The 18036-nt window shown below is 41.9% G+C and overlaps 1 protein-coding gene across 1 annotated transcript in view; it reads right to left on the reverse strand.

Annotated features, from left to right (window-relative positions):
* Positions 1-566: 566 nt before the first annotated feature.
* Positions 567-18036, reverse strand: part of spns2 (SPNS lysolipid transporter 2, sphingosine-1-phosphate) — a 135306-nt gene continuing 117836 nt past the window's right edge. Inside the window, exons 12-13 of the mRNA XM_055942972.1 lie at positions 14478-14514; positions 567-3903 (exon numbers count right to left, since the gene is read on the reverse strand). Of these exons, the coding sequence (XP_055798947.1) occupies positions 3895-3903; positions 14478-14514 (46 nt within the window). The 3' untranslated portion in view covers positions 567-3894. The remainder of the gene's footprint in view (positions 3904-14477; positions 14515-18036) is intronic.

An 18036-nucleotide genomic window follows, 5' to 3' on the forward strand; every position in this document is an offset into this window, starting at 1 on the left:
GGTACACCTCACGGAACAATACAAGGCTTCATTGATTCAATGCTCCAAACTCAGCCATACTCTCTCTCTCTCTTACCTAGTTGGCCATGATTAAAATCAAGCCTTTGTGAGTCTGTCTCCCACTAAAAAGAGAGGGGGGAAAAAAATCGCCCCATAGCAAAATAGGTTCCTTGGCCCACTCCCCTTCCTGGGGTCCTTTCTAAATGGGCCTATGCATTACCTTCCTTTCAGGTGTCCTGGCCGTCTACTCTTCCTTGTCTGGTGTGTGTTTCTAGATACACAACTGTGTGAGGGAGCCTGTAAAGGGTTCTGGGTTCTGTTCTGAATGTTGGCTCATACTAAATGGCGCCATGTAATCTAATTTGACTACTTCAAAAGAGAAATGACTCGTCGGCTCATGTGATTCAACTGATTCTTAAATGGTGATACTGTTATTGTTTAGTCATCTGCCTTCGCAAGTCAAAGATATTTTGAAAGATTAAATATATCTTCAAAGATAATTTTTTTTTTTAGAAAAAGCAGGAAACACACGAGAATCGGATGCAAATGATGACGCTGTGATACACTTTGATTAAATACGTTTATTTGATCATTTACATATAGGTGTACATTTCATATCACCCCCTGAGGGAGTGTCACAGTTAAGTTCTAGAATAATTTTGTTGATCGCTTGTATTTTCTTTTTCACTTCTTTTTAACACAGTTATTCTAAAAATAAAAATAACCTCTGTTTTCTGCTCAATATCAGAAATAGGCCTCTTTTTACATGATTCTTGTATGACAAGAAAGAGCACATTCTCAATACATCACTCCTGTGATTATTCAAATAGAATTACTCCATACAAATTAGGTTTTTACTTCTAAAGGATATTTGATCTAAATTATATAAATTTGGAATTGTGTGAACCTCCATTCATAACCCATCCAAACAAAACAATTTGCCCCTCTACTGTTGTTCTAAGACAGAATGCCAGCATGAAAGGGTTCTGTGCTGGGTGGGAGAGTGTTCTACAGAGTTCTATAGAATGTGTGAAGTGGATTCTAGAACAACATGCCAGTTATGGGTTACAAATAAATCCCTGAATATCACTCTCTCAATCAAATGAAAATTAACGTGCAAAATACTTTGATTTGTTGGTCTAGAAAAAGAAGCGACACTTTTGAAAATACAAAATGAAGCATTGAGCAATAGAGCATAGAACAATACTTCGGTTATAAAACGGTTAACGACGCAGTTCCCTGTGTATGTGTTTGTGTGTCTGTGCGTTTGCGCGCGTGTGTGTGTGTGTGTGTGTGTGATATCCAATTCATGATCACAGTAAACACAAGGATTCTCAGTGATGTAAAAAGGTATTGTGTTGTTTCATTGCAATACAATATGATGAATGCAGACGTAGGAGCCTTTCTTAACCCAAAGAGACAATAAAGTGTATACTTAAGAGTATACTTAAAACATCAACTTCCCTTTACGGATTCTTCTTCAATCTACTTTTAACAAACAAATAAATACATTGCATCCAAGCCATCATTTACAATATATTAAAATCACTGCATAATATAGCTATATATCTCTATTGCAGTCATATATAAAACTAATTTGTATAAAAAGAAAGTCCACAAAAGAAAGAAAAGAAAGATAAGAAACTTGATTAAGATGATGTTGCCGAGTAAACAGATCAGGTCGGATAGAATCACATTCAGAGAGCTCTCCTCCTCACAGTTTATGCCTGCTTCTGAAATAATACCCTATATAGTGCACTACCTTTGATCAGAGCCCTATGGGCCCTGGTCAAAAGTAGTGCACTTGATAGGGTACCATTTGGGTCACAGATCTAGCGAGGGAAGCTGAGACAAATTAACTGGCAATAGAGACACATCCATCATCCCACGACCCCCCCCCCCCCCCCCCCCCCCCCCCCCCCCACACACACACCAAGCCAAGATGAGTCAGACCCATACGTTACTACACAATAACCATTTCAAAGCCTACCCAATGAATTCAATCTACCACGAAATTTCCACACATTTTCGCAACAAGTTCTACACGGTGCTTTCCTTTCAATAGAAAACATGAAGCCACATATTCCTTCTGTAGAGTTGTGCGCTGGAGAAAAGTTGCTTTCGTTGCGTTGTAAAGTACAGAATTCGTCCTACAAGTGATTATTGTCTTCCTCTTTGACATATTATGTTTGCATGATAGATTAGATTGCATGATATTGCATAAACTTGTCAAATATGATGCCCAAACTGATGCATAGAATGGTCTACTAGTATATGACATAGGCAGTAAAGGATAATCTCTATTGTGTACATAGTGAATCCGAGATAAAAATTGCATTTCCTTCTGTATCCTATGAAAGCAGTGCTTTTTTTCCAATGCCACAACTCCTAGTCCCCATTTGAGGGTGAATAAGGGTAAAAACTCCTCCAATTTAACCTGGCCAATATGATGCCTTTCGAAGGGTTTGATTTCTGTGGCTAATTAACTTATGACTACAACCGACTGAGGCTCCCTCTTTTAAGGGTCCTTTTCTTTCCTCAACTCCAGGAATGGGATATCCACAAGGGGTAAAATAATCCCTGTGTGTGCACAAAGACAGCTATTGTGACTAGTTGGGGATAGTAAATCTTATCCACCATTAAAAGGTGCCACTGTCACTCTCTTTCAATGTGGGTGGTGTATCCAGTCCGGAACCTCAAATCCAACCATCTGAGATAAATTTGTTAAAAAGGAACATTGTTCACAGATAGGGCCAATACATGCTAGGCTCCTTCTCCCGATGTATAGAATGCATCGCTCCCTTCAAAGCAGGGTAAAAACAAGTATATAGTTCACCCCTTCAAAACTGCTTCTATAGGTTAAAATGGAGCATTTACATATTTTTTTGAAATTTACATTAGAATAACTATAAAAGATGTACTACTCCAGTGTCCTTTCATCAATGAGCTGGGCAGGTCTCACCTTAAGCCTACTGAAACAATCATAGGCAATCAAGAATTAACCTCCAGTTTCATATCCAACATCACATAGTAGAATAAACAAAATCTTTGATCACTTACTGAGTATGGTACGGTGTGGCCGGCACTGTTTAAATATAAGTGCTAAAAAGACATAGAAACAAAATATAACATGGAAGGGGGGGGGGGGGGGGTGAAAAGAAAATAAGAAACCTGCCTGCACTGTGTGTCATTAATGTATACGCTCAAAGTCTTAAGGCTGGCTGGATGGATCATCAGACGTGAATGTCATGGTGGACGGAGAGAGAGAAATGGGGTCACTGACTTTGTTCACTATTTATACATTTTTTTGGTCTTTATTAAGTGACTTCCTGGTTTTGATGGTTGTGGTGGTTGTTATAGTGACGGCAGTCAGTGCAGAACCTCTGTGTGGTGGAATGTCATGATATTGCACTTGGTGCAGATTGACAGGCCATGTGACAGACAGACATTTGGACGGACAGACAGACAGATAGGGCAGGTCCATGTTCAGCATTCAGTAGTATAGCACTGGGGAGGGGCCAGGTGGTTCTGTGACTCGCTCTTAGTAGACAACCCGAAAAGGTCAGAGGCCATCAGCTGCCGAGACGATTGGCTGGCTTCAGCACACTGCTTTGTGTGATTTGCCAGTCCATGGAGTGGTGTGACAGAGGCTTCTATAGGGTTAAACAAAGCGCTCCCTCTTTCCAGTTATAAACAGTAACAGCCTCCACACAACATGTTAAATAAGAAAAGTGATGATGAGGGTGGTGATGAAGAGGACGAAGAAGTTAAAGGTGGATGGCTCGGGTATAAAGACGTGGATCAGCTGCCTCTCTCTCTCTCTCGCTCTCTTTCATCCTCCCTCGTTCAGCGCAGCATGCAGAGCCTCTGCTTCCTCCCAAGGACGGCCCCTCCTCAGGAGACCTGGAGAGACATAAAGAAAGAGAGAGAGAGCGAAGGAGAAAGAGAGAAGAGAGAGACAGAAAAGAGAGAGAGAGAGAGAGAAAGAGAGAGAAGAGGAAATGGAGAGTGTGGTTAGGCTCTGGCCTCCCCACAGGATGTTCCCATGTAATTAGTGCTCCAGTGCTCCTCGGCTCGGCCATCTGTCTGGTGGCTCTGCTCTGCCTGTCTGGCTCTGGGTCGGCCTGGCTCTGCTCCGATACACCAACCCCACTGGGAGCAGCTATTGAGCTATGGACCTCCACACTACTCCTCTCCACTCCATACAAACCTAAACACCACAAACACTGTCTGGTGGCTCTGCCTGGCTCTGGTTCAGCCTGGCTCTGCTCTGATACACTCGCTGCCCTCTGGGAATGATCCAGCAATACTGGACCTCTCCTTCACACCAAAACACGGCCACACTTGGGACCAGATAACCAGCTGATAGATCTCTCCGCAGTATTTAACCAGCTGATAGATCTCTCCACAGTCTACGCTAAAACATGAACACACAGGCGTTTGCGTTTACTCCCTCAATTCGTGCCACATCGACACCTTTAAACCTACTACACTGAAACAGATGTATTGGGGGGGATATAACACCTGTCTCACTCAGCCCAAATGTTTGTTGTTGTTGTTCCCTCCCTCCCCACTGAATTAGAGAAGAAGTGTGTGTGTGTGTGTGTGTGTGTGGATGCTCCAGCGCTCTGCTGTGAACCACAATAGGATTAGAGCAGTGGAGCAGGGGGCTTGGCTGGTTGCTGTTCCACTGTTTCTCCCTCATAGTCCCACCAGCCTCCCATCCACAACAAGAGTAATTACCTTAAACGCTGCAAGATTATAGGATTTCAGAGAACAATGTGTTTGTGTGTGTGTGTGTGTGTGTGCCACAAAGGCAAAAACTCTTAGTATTGCAGCTTTATTATGGTAATTATTTCCAATGATTGTCTTACACAAAAAGAGGTTGGCAATAACATTCCCTTGGAAAGAAAGGATGCTTTGAAAACTGATACTGGCAGACTAGCAGGTGTAAGATACGTTTGCATTGCACACCAGTGGAGGCTGCTGAGGGGAGGACGGCTCATAATAATGGCTGGAATGGAATGGCATCAAACACATGGAAACCGTTTCTCACCAACCGCCTCTGTTAGACACAGCCCCACTGAAGCAGGTCTGGAGTGGTGGAATTCTACAGCAGTATTGCAGAACTAGCACCTTCTCCAAAGCTCTTTTGGTTAACATCGGGGGGAAGTGACCAGGAGGAAGATTAAGCAAGGACACATAATGATCAGCCTGAGTGCTGCCCCCCAAAAATGCAATCAAACCAATTGGAGAGGGTGTTGCTCAGGAGGGAAGCTGCAAATCATGGCAAAGGGAGGTTGGGAGGCAGCAAATAGACACAGAAGGCCTTGACTTGGCTGGCTACAAGCATAGTTTGCATACACCCAGCATGGTTTGGCTAGGCTTGACTGGCTACAATACCAGGGTTGGCTTGCCTGGGACGAATGGATAGGCTGCACTACTTCGACCCACAAAACAGCTTGGTAGTCATGAGTATAGACAGAGACATTATGAAAAGGCACACTAGGAGGGCAGTATCTTGGCACACAGAACCACATCTTGTGCATGTGCTGGCTTCTCTTTGGCTGCTACATTTAACAGTGTCAACAAGAGTCTAGGAGGGCAGAAATGTGGATCAAATTCACCTACCCACCCCCACATTAACTGGAAGGAAGAGCCCCTCCCATGGCCTCATGTCTGGTCTGGTGCCCGATGGAGGGTAGACCACACTGGGGTGGGTGTACTACTACGGTATGTGTGGTCTGTGCTTATGCCTCTCTCTGTACCTTCTGGACCCTAAACTCAACCAGTAGAACCCTGTTGAGTGCTCGAGGCTTTTGTTGAATGGAGAAAAAGATAGTCTGGATTCACTGTCTACAGCTGCAAAAACAGGTTTGAATAGAGGGGACGTTTGGAGCTGCACTGAAACATGGACCACCTGAATGAATGGTCAACCACAAGGTGGAACTGGGAGAGCGAATGCTGAAAACAACATCCTGCTGTCAAATCTAACAGTGACATTTTGACAGTTTATAACATGTATTCTTCTGTGGGTTAACAAGCGCTGGCTGTCGATGTGAGCCCACAGCCCTCTGTGGTTATCGGCGTCCACACTACTTTACCCCAGTGTAGACATTAATTGGATCCATGCTTATTTGATCTCTAGTGTTGAGCGATGAACTGAAATGTCTGTTATTTTTCTTTTTTTAAAACAACTAATTGACCGACGTCGCTTCAATTATTTGAAGTCCATTTTGTTCAGGTTTTTTCGGAGCTCAACGTGCAGCTTCTCTAGCGAAACATCGATTCTAGCCCGATGTAGTAGGGTGTTGTAGTTTACAACAAGCCAATATTCTACATAGTTTAGCGCAGAAAACGTGGTAATAAACTTCAGTGACCACAATTCATTGCGTTCCTTGGCCGATCTGTGTGGGCACGAAGAACGAGAGAAGAGAAAATAACGTGCGATCAAGAGGGATAGAAAGCAGTTGCTTCGCCATACATCTCTACCTGAAAATACATGATCTATTCTAAGTGATTGATAGTTGGTATCCAGCATTCATAACATTATGCCTTATTTACTTTAAAGAACTACTAAAGTAGTGATTTGTCAGACAGGATAGGCCGCAGCTCTATAGAGATGAGATGACTTGGAATGAAGTAATAAAGTAATCAAATAAAACAAATGTACACACACACAACTGAAATATTTTATTAAAGTAATATGAATAAAGTATGGTTAAAGATGCACTATGCAGAAATCGAAATATTTTTTCCATAACCAAAAATATTGTATTTTCAGCTGTTTGTGGATTGTGTATAAAACAGAAAGTAAAAGAGGCAAAAACGAAACTTAAGCATAAAAATAGCCCACACAGAAGAAATCTACCACTTCTTAAACAATGACAGATCAGGATCTCAGCGATCACTGCCTCATTGCCTGCATCCGCAATTGATCCGCGGTCAAACGGCCACCCTTCATCACTGTCAAACGCTCCCTAAAACACTTCTGCGAGCAGGCCTTTCTAATCGACCTGGCCTGGGTATCCTGGAAGGATATTGACCTCATCCCGTCAGTAGAGGATGCCTGGTCGTTCTTTAAAAGTAATTTCCTCACCATCTTAAATAAGCATGCCCCTTTCAAAAAATGTAGAACTAAGAACAGATACAGCCCTTGGTTCACTCCAGACCTGACTGCCCTCGACCAGCACAAAAACTTCCTGTGGTGGAAGGCACTATCATCGAATAGTCCCCGCGATATGCAACTTTTCAGGGAAGTCAGGAACCAATACACGCAGTCAGTCAGGAAAGCAAAGGCTAGCTTTTTCAAACAGAAATCTGAATCCTGTAGCTCTAACTCCAAAATGTTTTGGGACACTGTAAAGTCCATGGAGAATAAGAGCACCTCCTCCCAGCTGCCCACTGCACTGAGGCTAGGAAACACTGTTACAACCGATAAATCCACGTTAATCGAGAATTTCAATAAGCTTTCCTCCTGGCTACCCCAACCCCGGCCAACAGCTCTGCACCCCCCACAACTACTTTCCCAAGCCTCTCCTTCACCAAAATCCAGAAAGCAGATGTTCTGAAAGAGCTGCAAAACCTGGACCCGTACAAATCAGCTGGGCTAGACAATCTGGACCCTCTCTTTCTAAAATTATCTGCCGCCATTGTTGCAACCCCTATTACCAGTCTGTTCAACCTCTCTTTCGTATCGTCCGAGATCCCTAAAGATTGGAAAGCTGCCGCGGTCATCCCCCTCTTCAAAGGGGGTGACACTCTAGACCGAAACGGTTACAAACCTATATCCATCCTGCTCTGCCTTTCTAAAGTCTTCGAAAGCCAAGTTAACAAACAGATCATGGACCATTTCGAATCCCACCGTACCTTCTCCGCTGTGCAATCCGGTTTCCGAGCGGGTCACGGTGCACCTCAGCCACGCTCAAGGTATTAAACGATATCATAACCGCCATCGATAAAAGACAGTACTGTGCAGCCGTCTTCATCGACCTGGCCAAGGCTTTCGACTCTGTCAATCACCGTATTCTTTTCGGCAGACTCAACAGCCTTGGTTTCTCAAATGACTGCCTCGCCTGGTTCACCAACTACTTCTCAGATAGAGTTCAGTGTGTCAAATCGGAGGGCCTGTTGTCCGGACCTCTGGCAGTCTCTATGGGGGTACCACAGGGTTCAATTCTCGGGCCGACTCTTTTCTCTGTATATATCAACGATGTCGCTCTTGCTGCTGGTGATTCCCTGATCCAACTCTACGTAGACGACACCATTCTGTATACATCTGGCCCTTCTTTGGATACTGTGTTCACAAACCTCCAAACGAGTTTCAATGCTATGTATGTATGTATGCTGTAGCAGTCCTTCTGTGGCCTCCAACTGCTCTTAAACGCTAGTAAAACTAAATGCATGCTTTTCAACCGATCGCTGCCCGCACCTGCCCGCCCGACTAGCATCACTACTCTGGACGGTTCTGACTTAGAATAAGTGGACAATTACAAATACCTAGGTGTCTGGCTAGACTGTAAACTCTCCTTCAAGACTCATATTAAACATCTCCATTCTAAAATTAAATCAAGAATCGGATTCCTATTTCGCAACAAAGCCTCCTTCATTCAGGCCGCCAAACATACCCTCGTAAAACTGACTATCCTACCAATCCTTGACTTCGGCGCTGTCATTTACAAAATAGCCTCCAACACTCTACTCAGCAAACTGGATGCAGTCTATCACAGTGCCATCTGTTTTGTCACCAAAGCGACATACACCACCCACCACTGCGACCTGTATGCTCTCGTCGGCTGGCCCTCGCTACATATTCGTCGTCAGACCCACTGGCTCCAGGTCATCTATAAGTCCTTGCTAGGTAAAGCTCCGCCTTATCTCAGCTCACTGGTCACCTTAACAACACCCACCCATAGCACGCGCTCCAGCAGGTATATCTCACTGGTCATCCCCAAAGCCAACATCTACTTTGGCCGCCTTTCCTTCCAGTTCTCTGCTGCCAATGACTGGAACGAATTGCAAAAATCGCTGAAGTTGGAGACTTATATGTCCCTCACGAACTTTAAACATCAGCTATCTGAGCAGCTAACTGATCGCTGCAGCTGTACACAGCCCATCTGTAAATAGCCCATCCAATCTACCTACCTCATCCCCATATTGTTTTTATTTACTTTTTGCTCTTTTGTACACCAGTATTTCTACTTGCACATCATCTGCACATCTATCACTCCAGTGTTACTTTTCTTAATTAAGATGTGTAGTGTTAGGGCAAAAACCAAAACATGCACCCGTTGGGGTCCCGAGGACCGAGTTTGGGAAACGCTGGCTTAGGGACATCCTCATAGACAGGACTTTTAACATGCAATATTTTCAACTTACATATTTGACACACAATTACATTTAGCATGCATTTCTAAATACTATTGTCATCACTTGGGATTTGAACTCACAACCTCTTGGTTCACAGCATTCTGATCTTCCTGCTACACCACCATGTCTGTGTCAATTATCAGTTAATCTGACTATACTCGCCTCATTGATTTGATTTACTTGTTCCAGCAATTTTCTGTATAATTGTCTGATGTTGGTGGGGCATATTACTCTGTTTTAATGTTACTCCTTATTCACTATGAGTGTACTTTTAACAGAGATAAGATTGTAGCAGTGTAGTAGTGCAGGTCAAAACAGCCATTGACACAGACATGTTTGCGTAGCGGGAAGATCGGAATGCTGTGAGCCAAGAGGTTGTGGGTTCAAATCCCAGGTGAAAGAAAGCATGTTGAAAAATAATGACTGTATTAAATGAACATGCACAATGTAATCATGTATGGCAAATATGTACGTTAAAAAGCACTGTGTGAATGGATTGGTGGTTTGCCTTGATGGACTCGGCAACAGTAGCGTCTAATGAAACAAGTGACATTTTTTTCGGAGTGGCTGTGGTTCCGAATGTTCTGGAAACCTGATTTGCCATTGCTAAAGATCTTAGATTTCTGAGCAAGTGTAGGATTTTTTTTACAAAGCGGTTTCCCACTTCGCAGCATACATAGCTGCTGCTCAGTACTCTGCTGCCGCTTCCCCCTCCTTGATCTGCAATTTGTCTGGTGTAGCCGACAAAATTAATGTTGTACACAAAAGACATGGACAACGTGTTCGAAATATTGCATTCGATGACTCAATAGGCTATTAAGCATGAGCATATTTTTTTCACAATTCCTGACATTTAATCAGAGTAAAAATTCCCTGTCTTAAGTCAGTTAGGATAACCACTTTATTTTAAGAATATGAAATGTTAGAATAATAGTAGAGAGAATTATTTATTTCAGCTTTTATTTCAGCTTTCACATTTCCAGTGGGTCAGACGTTTACATACACTCAATTAGTATTTGGTGCATTGCCTTTAAAATGTTTAACTTGGGGAAAATGTTTCGGGTAGCCTTCCACAAGCTTCCCACAATAAGTTGGGTGATTTTTGGCCCATTCCTCCTGACAGAGCTGGTGTAACTGAGTCAGGTTTGTAGGCCTCCTTGCTCGCACACACTTTTTCAGTTCTGCCCACAAATTTTCTATAGGATTGAGGTCAGGGCTTTGTGATGGCCACTCCAATACCTTGACTTTGTTGTCCTTAAGCTATTTTGCCACAACTTTGTAAGTATGCTTGGGGTCATTGTCCATTTGGAAGACCCATTTGCGACCAAGCTTTATCTTCCTGACTGATGTCTTGAGATGTTGCTTCAATATATCCACATCATTTTTCTTCCTCATGATGCCATCTATTTTGTGAAGTGCACCAGACCCTCCTGCAGCAAAGCACCCCCACAACGTGATGCTGCCACCCCTGTGCTTCATGGTTGGGATGGTGTTCTTCAGCTTGCAAGAGTCCCCCTTTTTCCTCCAAACATAACGATGTTCATTATGGCCAAACAATTATATTTTTGTTTCATCAGACCAGAGGACATTTCTCCAAAAAGTACGATCTTTGTCTCCATGTGCAGTTGCTAACCGTAGTCTGGCTTTTTTATGGCGGTTTTGGAACAGTGGCTTCTCCCTTGCCGAACGGCCTTTCAAGTTATGTCGATATAGGACTTGTTTTACTGTGGATATATATACTTTTGTACCTGTTTCCTCCAGCATCTTCACAAGGTCCTTTGCTGTTGTTCTGAGATTGATTTGCACTTTTCGCAAGAAAGTCTGTTCATCTCTAGCAGACAGAACACGTCTCCTTCCTGAGTGATATGATGGCTGCGTGGTCCCATGGTGTTTGTACTTGCGTACTATTGTTTGTACAGATGAACGTGGTACATTCAGGCATTTGGAAATTGCTCCCAAGAATGAACCAGACTTGTGGAGGTCCACAATTTCTTTCTGAGGTCTTGGCTGATGTCGTTTGATTTTCCCATAATGTCAAGCAAAGAGGCACTGAGTTTGAAGATAGGCCTTGAAAAACATCCACAGGTACACCTCCAATTGACTCAAATTATGTCAATTAGCCTATCAGAAGCTTCTAAAGACATGACATCATTTTCTGGAATTTTCCAAGCTGTTTAAAAGCACAGTCAACTTAGTGTATGTAAACTTCTTACCCACTGGAATTGTGATACAGTGAATTATAAGTGAAATAATCTTTCTGTAAACAATTGTTGGAAAAATTACTTGTCATGCACAAAGTAGATGTCCTAACCGACTTGCCAAAACTGTTAACAAGAAATTTGTGGAGTGGTTAAAAAAACGAGTTTTAATGACTCCAACCTAAGTGTATGTAAACTTCTGACTTCAACTGTATACATTTGACTGGAGCTAGTATCAAGCAAGCAAAGAGGTTAATTAGCCGAGACAGGAGCACAAAGGGATAAATACATTCTTGACCCCATGTATAAACACGATAACCTTGAAAAGCCAAGACACAATAACATGAAACACAAATCTTTGCCAATCAGTGGGTCAGGGTTTAATCTTGTTATTTTTAGTCTGTTACTCCCAAACCTCCCCATTGTCCTGCTGTGGAGAGTTGGCAATGCAGAACATTTCCCCTGTGTGTGTGTGTTTATTTTTTGGTGGGACGGGACGGGGGATTTGATCATTCATGTGAGAGGCTGAGCGGTGTGTGTGTCTGAGTGTGATAAGGGGAGGAAGGAGGGAGGTGTGTGTGTGTGTGATAAAGAGAGGAAGGAGGGAGGGTACCAAGGCCAATAATGCCCTGACGACTCCTCGACGACATCCCGTAATATACACAATAGACCTAGGAACCAAGAGGTACATCAAAGATCAATACGACGACATAATTATGTTTATCACATTCAACATGAATGTTAGCGCCATTTAAAAGGTCTATGGAAACTAGGGGAAAGTGCTTTCTAAGTATAATTAAAGTCTCCAATATTCCCAGTTCTTTCAAAGACCATTGAATCAAAGTCTCCCACTTAAAGGGTGATTGTAGACCATTGAGCCAGTGTCTTATGGGCACTACAACTTGTAGTTAGTTAGAAGGAAAAACTATTTTCTTACCGGAGATTGAAAGTTACTTTAATTTTTAAACAGTCAAACACATCTGGCGTTAAGCCAGCGCAATTGTAAAACACACACTCGTTTGCAATTTCGACCTGTTTAAAGCTGGCACTCTATTTTCAAACCCTAGTGCCAGAATTGGTCATTTACCTGTCTCATACGAGGTGGGAGGGGTGGAAATATTTAAGGTGTGTCCTAAAAAACGTGCACCAAAGTGTCAATTTCAGTATGCGCTGGTGGGGATATTTAAGACCAACCGAAAGCTGGTCTTAAGCAGTAACCCGGTTGGTTATGACATGGATTTTGACAACGGAAGCGCATCCTATCCACCTGTAGCTTCTGCCAAGTCCCCAACAACTGGATGTTCTGGTTTTCAGGGGAAATGAAAAGAGAGCCAAACTTAACAAGACTTCCACTTCTGGACATTAACAAGGCAACACTCCATCTTAACTCCTCCTCCACATTTACTCGATTGGTTGAACAGTGTAGTAGAGAACCTCTCCCAACAGGTTTTTTTCCCTTCTCATTAAGACCAGTGTGTAGGGGATCTAGTTTCAGGTGTTTCTTTTACGCATGTTACGTTAGGGTTAATCCACCCGTAAGAGGCACAGTGCCCATATACACATGGATCAAGAGAGATGTGCTTTTTGTGCCGGTAAACCTTGTGTTACGAAACATTTTAAAAAACATGTATTTTTCCCATTTCGTTTAATTTGATTAAAAAACAAGCATACCCCACCCCCTCTCAGTGAAGACAGTTTTTTTTTGTCCTGCCCAATGCATTTGCCAAGTAGTCAAGACTATCAATAAAGGGTTTGGCTCGCAAGACCGCTTTGAAATAAATCTTAATCACCAATAATATCAAGTTTAGGAGCAGCATCAAAACAGTGAGCGGACATCTCCCAATTTGTTTGTATGTAGGCTATTGTACATTATTTTTGCCAGCTCCTGTTATTATTTTGGATCCGTAAAACCCCCTAAATGTAAATATAATCCACTGATACTCGTATTTAGAAAAATGTTAGTTATTTTCCTGTAAAAATTGATTGTCTTGTTTAGTTTGATTTAAAAAAAATTGCCCTTAGTAGGTTACCATTACCCTACTATAACAAAAGCTGGTTCTACAGCAATGCGTCTGGTGCCTTTCTTATACTGACCATGCATTAGCCAAGTAACCTATACATAAAAGGTTTCTAATGGTCTACTTGTGAGGCATTTGCCACAATGCTTTGCATTATTCACATAGGCCTACCTGCAGTGCATACAAACATATATACAAATTTGTCAGTCCTACTGTATAGCGCCATATCAACGGTAGGCCTAGGCTATACAGTATTTGTGCGTCTGTAACCTTCTCAGTCATCATTATTCCTGATTCATTCAGGATTATCTGTAATCATGGTAGCATCCACATGAATGTAGAACTGTTTGCAAACATGTTATATTCTTACTTACAATAAAAGTGACTCCAAAATGACACAATACATTATTTACCATTCATTTCTGTTAGGCACAAAATAATCTGAAACACAACCAAAACAAGCAGAAAATGCATCCAACAAATTTGTAGAGTCACAAGCTTGATGTAGTCATTGCGTGATATGAATATGGGACCAAATACTTAACTTTTTAGTACTTTAATACACATATGAGTGAATTTGTCCGAATACTTTTTGGTGCCCTAAAATGTGGGGGGGGGGGGGGGGGGGGGGGGCGACTATGTACAAAAACTGCTGTACTTTCTAAACGGTTCCCCGATATGGATGAGAATTCACTCAATTTAAAGCTGACAGTCTGCACTTCAACCTCGTAGTCATCGCTTGATTTAAAATCAAAACGTTTGGAGTGTAGAGCCAATATAAGAACAAATGTTTCACTGTCCCAATAATTACGGATGATAAACTGAATTGACATCTAACCTCTTAAGTGGTAGATACACAAACTCAGAGTGATATAAACGTAACTTGTCATACCTTTACTGAGGAGGGTGGTCGCGTCATTGCTGCCAATCTGAGAACAGAACAGAGAAGACCGTCAGGAACGATCCACAGACTCCACACGTACAGCTCAGTGAAACATCCAGAGGTAGGCCAAAAAACATGTCAGTGTGTGTGTGTGTGTGTGTGTGTGTATGAGGATAAAACGGAGGACTAATAGAACTACCCTTGCCCCACTATGCTTCACTCTCTTTTGCTGGCCCTTTTATTTCATTTTTTCCCCCTGTCTCTCACGCCTTCTTCTCACACTTTCTTTCCTCACATGCCCCCCTTGTCTCCCTGATGTCTTTTGAAGTCTGCACCCTTTCTCCTCTCTTCAAAGCACACTTCATGACAAATCTGGTCTCTTGCCTCGTCAGGCGGTCGTCCCAGAAGTGAGTTAAGCCGGGCCCGTACTGTACTCGCGAGGAGTCACCGATGTGCCAAGCTACGCCAGGGCCAACCAGGGCAGAGGACATAGATGAGCTCTCACGCCATGTGTGTGTATTTGTGCACCTGCATGTGTGTGTGTGTAAGTCTAAGTTAGTGAATAATGTGTGTATGTGAATGTGTGTGGGCATCTGTGTGCCTTAGCTGAGCTATTAATGGTCTCCCCTCAGCCCAAAAAAGCTAACAACCTATAAATAATAAGTCTAGGAATAGACAGGGTCTTGCTCCAGTGAGTACACTCCTTCTGCTTCTTGGCTTTTAAAAATATCCCAGAATATTTAAGGACCGACTCGTACAAGAAAAAGGGCTGCAATTGTCAAGTCAGGAGAAAATGTGTAAATCATGGGGCATTTGAGCGTGAACGGACGGTTATATATATAGCTTGTTTGTGAATGTGGAAAAGCTAGGGCTGACCCCATTTAGTCGACTGGTCGATTGTTTGGTCGATAGGCTGTTGGTCAACTGAGATTTCTTTAGTTGAGCAGTAGCACAAAAAGAAAAAAATATATCACGGTGTACAAGGAACCTGTCTGATTCGCACCTGAGTGGACTAATCCATTGTGGAGGCCGTGGGGATGGCACAGTCCATCACTCTAAGACATGTGTTACTGAAATTGTATATGGTTGTATCACATAAGAACAATGGTGCAACACTAATGAAACTAATATTATTTTATAAAAAATGCGCTTCTCCTGCGTTGGATTGTGGCCGCTGTCCGCGGTTCTGAAATAAATCACTGTGTGATTGCACTGTTGAATTGGCGCCTTTTCCTAGACCATGTTGCTATGTGCCAAAAAGCAAAGTTAACCTCAGCGAGACCGGTGTCCCCCACAGGATGGTTGAGCTAATGTAGGCAAGTAACAAGAACATTTCCCAGGACATAGACATATCTGATACGCGCAGAAAGCTTAAATTCTTGTTAATCTAATTACACTGTCCAAGTTACAGTAGCTATTACAGTGAAAGAATACCATGCTATTGTTTGAGGAGAGTGCACAGTTATGAACTTCAAAATGTATCAATAAACCAATTACACACATTTGGGCAGTCTTGATACACATTTTGAACAGAAATGCAGTGGTTCATTGAATCAGTCTAAAACTTTACACATACACTGCTGCCATCTAGTGGACAAAATCTAAATTGCGCCTACCCTGGGATAGTACAGTATGGCCTTTCTCTTGCATTTCAAAGATGATGATTATTTTTTTTTTTACTTTGTATTATCTTTTACCAGATCTAATGTGTAATATTCTCCTATATTCAATTCACATTTCCACAAACTTCAAAGTGTTTCCTTTCAAATGGTATCAAGAATATGCATATCCTTGCTTTAGGTCCTGAGCTACAGGCAGTTAGATTTGGGTATGTCATTTTAGGGGAAAATTGAAAAAAAGGGTGCGATCCTTAAGAGGTGTTAACCAGCATATTGGTGTTGAGCACAATGCAGCGGAGGCAGTAGCAGAGTTAGGAGACGAGAAAACAGCCCTTGCCTTATTGTATAAGAAAAGTGAGGAGATAGGAAAGCCCAATTTAATTAGGTCTATAATCAATAAATAGCTGTTAAGCTGTTAAATGTGCCTGGTTTTATAAATCATCCATATATGTCTACAGAAATAAGACAGATCCTGCTTCTATTGAAAAATAATATTTATAATAATACTAATAACGGCTCAATTTTCTTGATCGCCTTCTTATTGTTATTATTACTATTATTATTATGATCGTCATTATAATAATAAGTAATGTCATTATCATTAGTAGGCTTAGTATTGAAGCCTTGTATAACCACTACTGAGCTGTAGGCCTAAGAGAGCATCCTGTTAAGTCTTAATACCTTAACATCCTCAAGCCTATATTTCAATACTTATATAGCCTGCTGTATATCAATCAATCATTTATTTGTTCATGTCATCACACAGCATACAAGTCATTCATGATTTGAAATGCAATCAAGTATTTTAGTTTTAAAATAAAATGAAGCGAGCCTTGAATAATTAGCTTAAACAATAAATAAGCCGTTCCATTTAGGAACACAAACGAATGTGACTATTTTTAGTCTTTGCTGTAATAAAGGTTTAAGAAAAAAATACATTACAACAGACTCTCTGGTACGCTTATCATTTATTTAGTGTTTAAATTGTTCCAAACGGTAAGAAAAATGACATTGTAATCTATACACCACCTGTTTAGCACACATAATATGCACGCAGCGCTTGCTCCTAACCTTATTTTTCTTGATCTCCAGATTTTTCCACAACTATTCCAACTATTCCAATTTATTCCACGCACCTTTACCTCACGAGCAACCATTCCCCCGTTTCAAGTTTATTTTGTCACGTCCTCTGCATCCATTTTGCTGTTACGGTGTTCAGAGTTTGTTATAACCAATTCATTGATGCGATTATGATATCCTATAGGTCAGGCCCTATTGGTCATGCGCATGCGATGCATACATGTGTCACGTAATGAGAACAAGGGTTGAGGGAATAGGGAATGTTTTTCCTTAACAAATGAGGGATTTCAGTGACAGAACTTTTCAGTCAGAAACGGCTGTAATTATATTTTAGCTCCCGCAACACGGACAGCGCGATTAACACTTTGATGTTCTGTGGTGGTCGCTCCAGCAGGGAGGAGAGAGCGACAACGGGTGCTAGTCGGTCACTCGCTGTCTTTTTCTTTTTAAACAAAGCACAGCAAGTCTGAGCCCGGCCCGGCACAATCAAATCAATTGCTGGTCGGACTCCCTCTAGTCATTTGTGTGTCTTAATTATTTAATCAAACCGTGTGCTTAAATCATCAGACAAGCTCAGTGAATATAGTTGATTTGATTAAAAGACCTAGGATGTGTCTATATATGGAGAAATACACTTTTTGACAGGACAGACTACATTTGGTTGACCAAGATACATTTTGTCTGGGGACAGCCCTAGGAATAACTGAAGTCGTCGTTGTTTCTGAGGATCCTGTTGTTGTTATCTGTGTAGTGCTATTCGAAGAGTGTTCCATAAGAGTGCTGCTAAGTTTAGAACCCCTCTGCACTGGTAAATCAATAGCCCTACTCTATTAAAGCACGCTATACATATACTGTATACGATTCATGAA

This window comes from Salvelinus fontinalis, chromosome 13, assembly GCF_029448725.1.
Source record: "Salvelinus fontinalis isolate EN_2023a chromosome 13, ASM2944872v1, whole genome shotgun sequence".
In the NCBI taxonomy this organism is placed as follows: Eukaryota; Metazoa; Chordata; class Actinopteri; order Salmoniformes; family Salmonidae; genus Salvelinus; species Salvelinus fontinalis.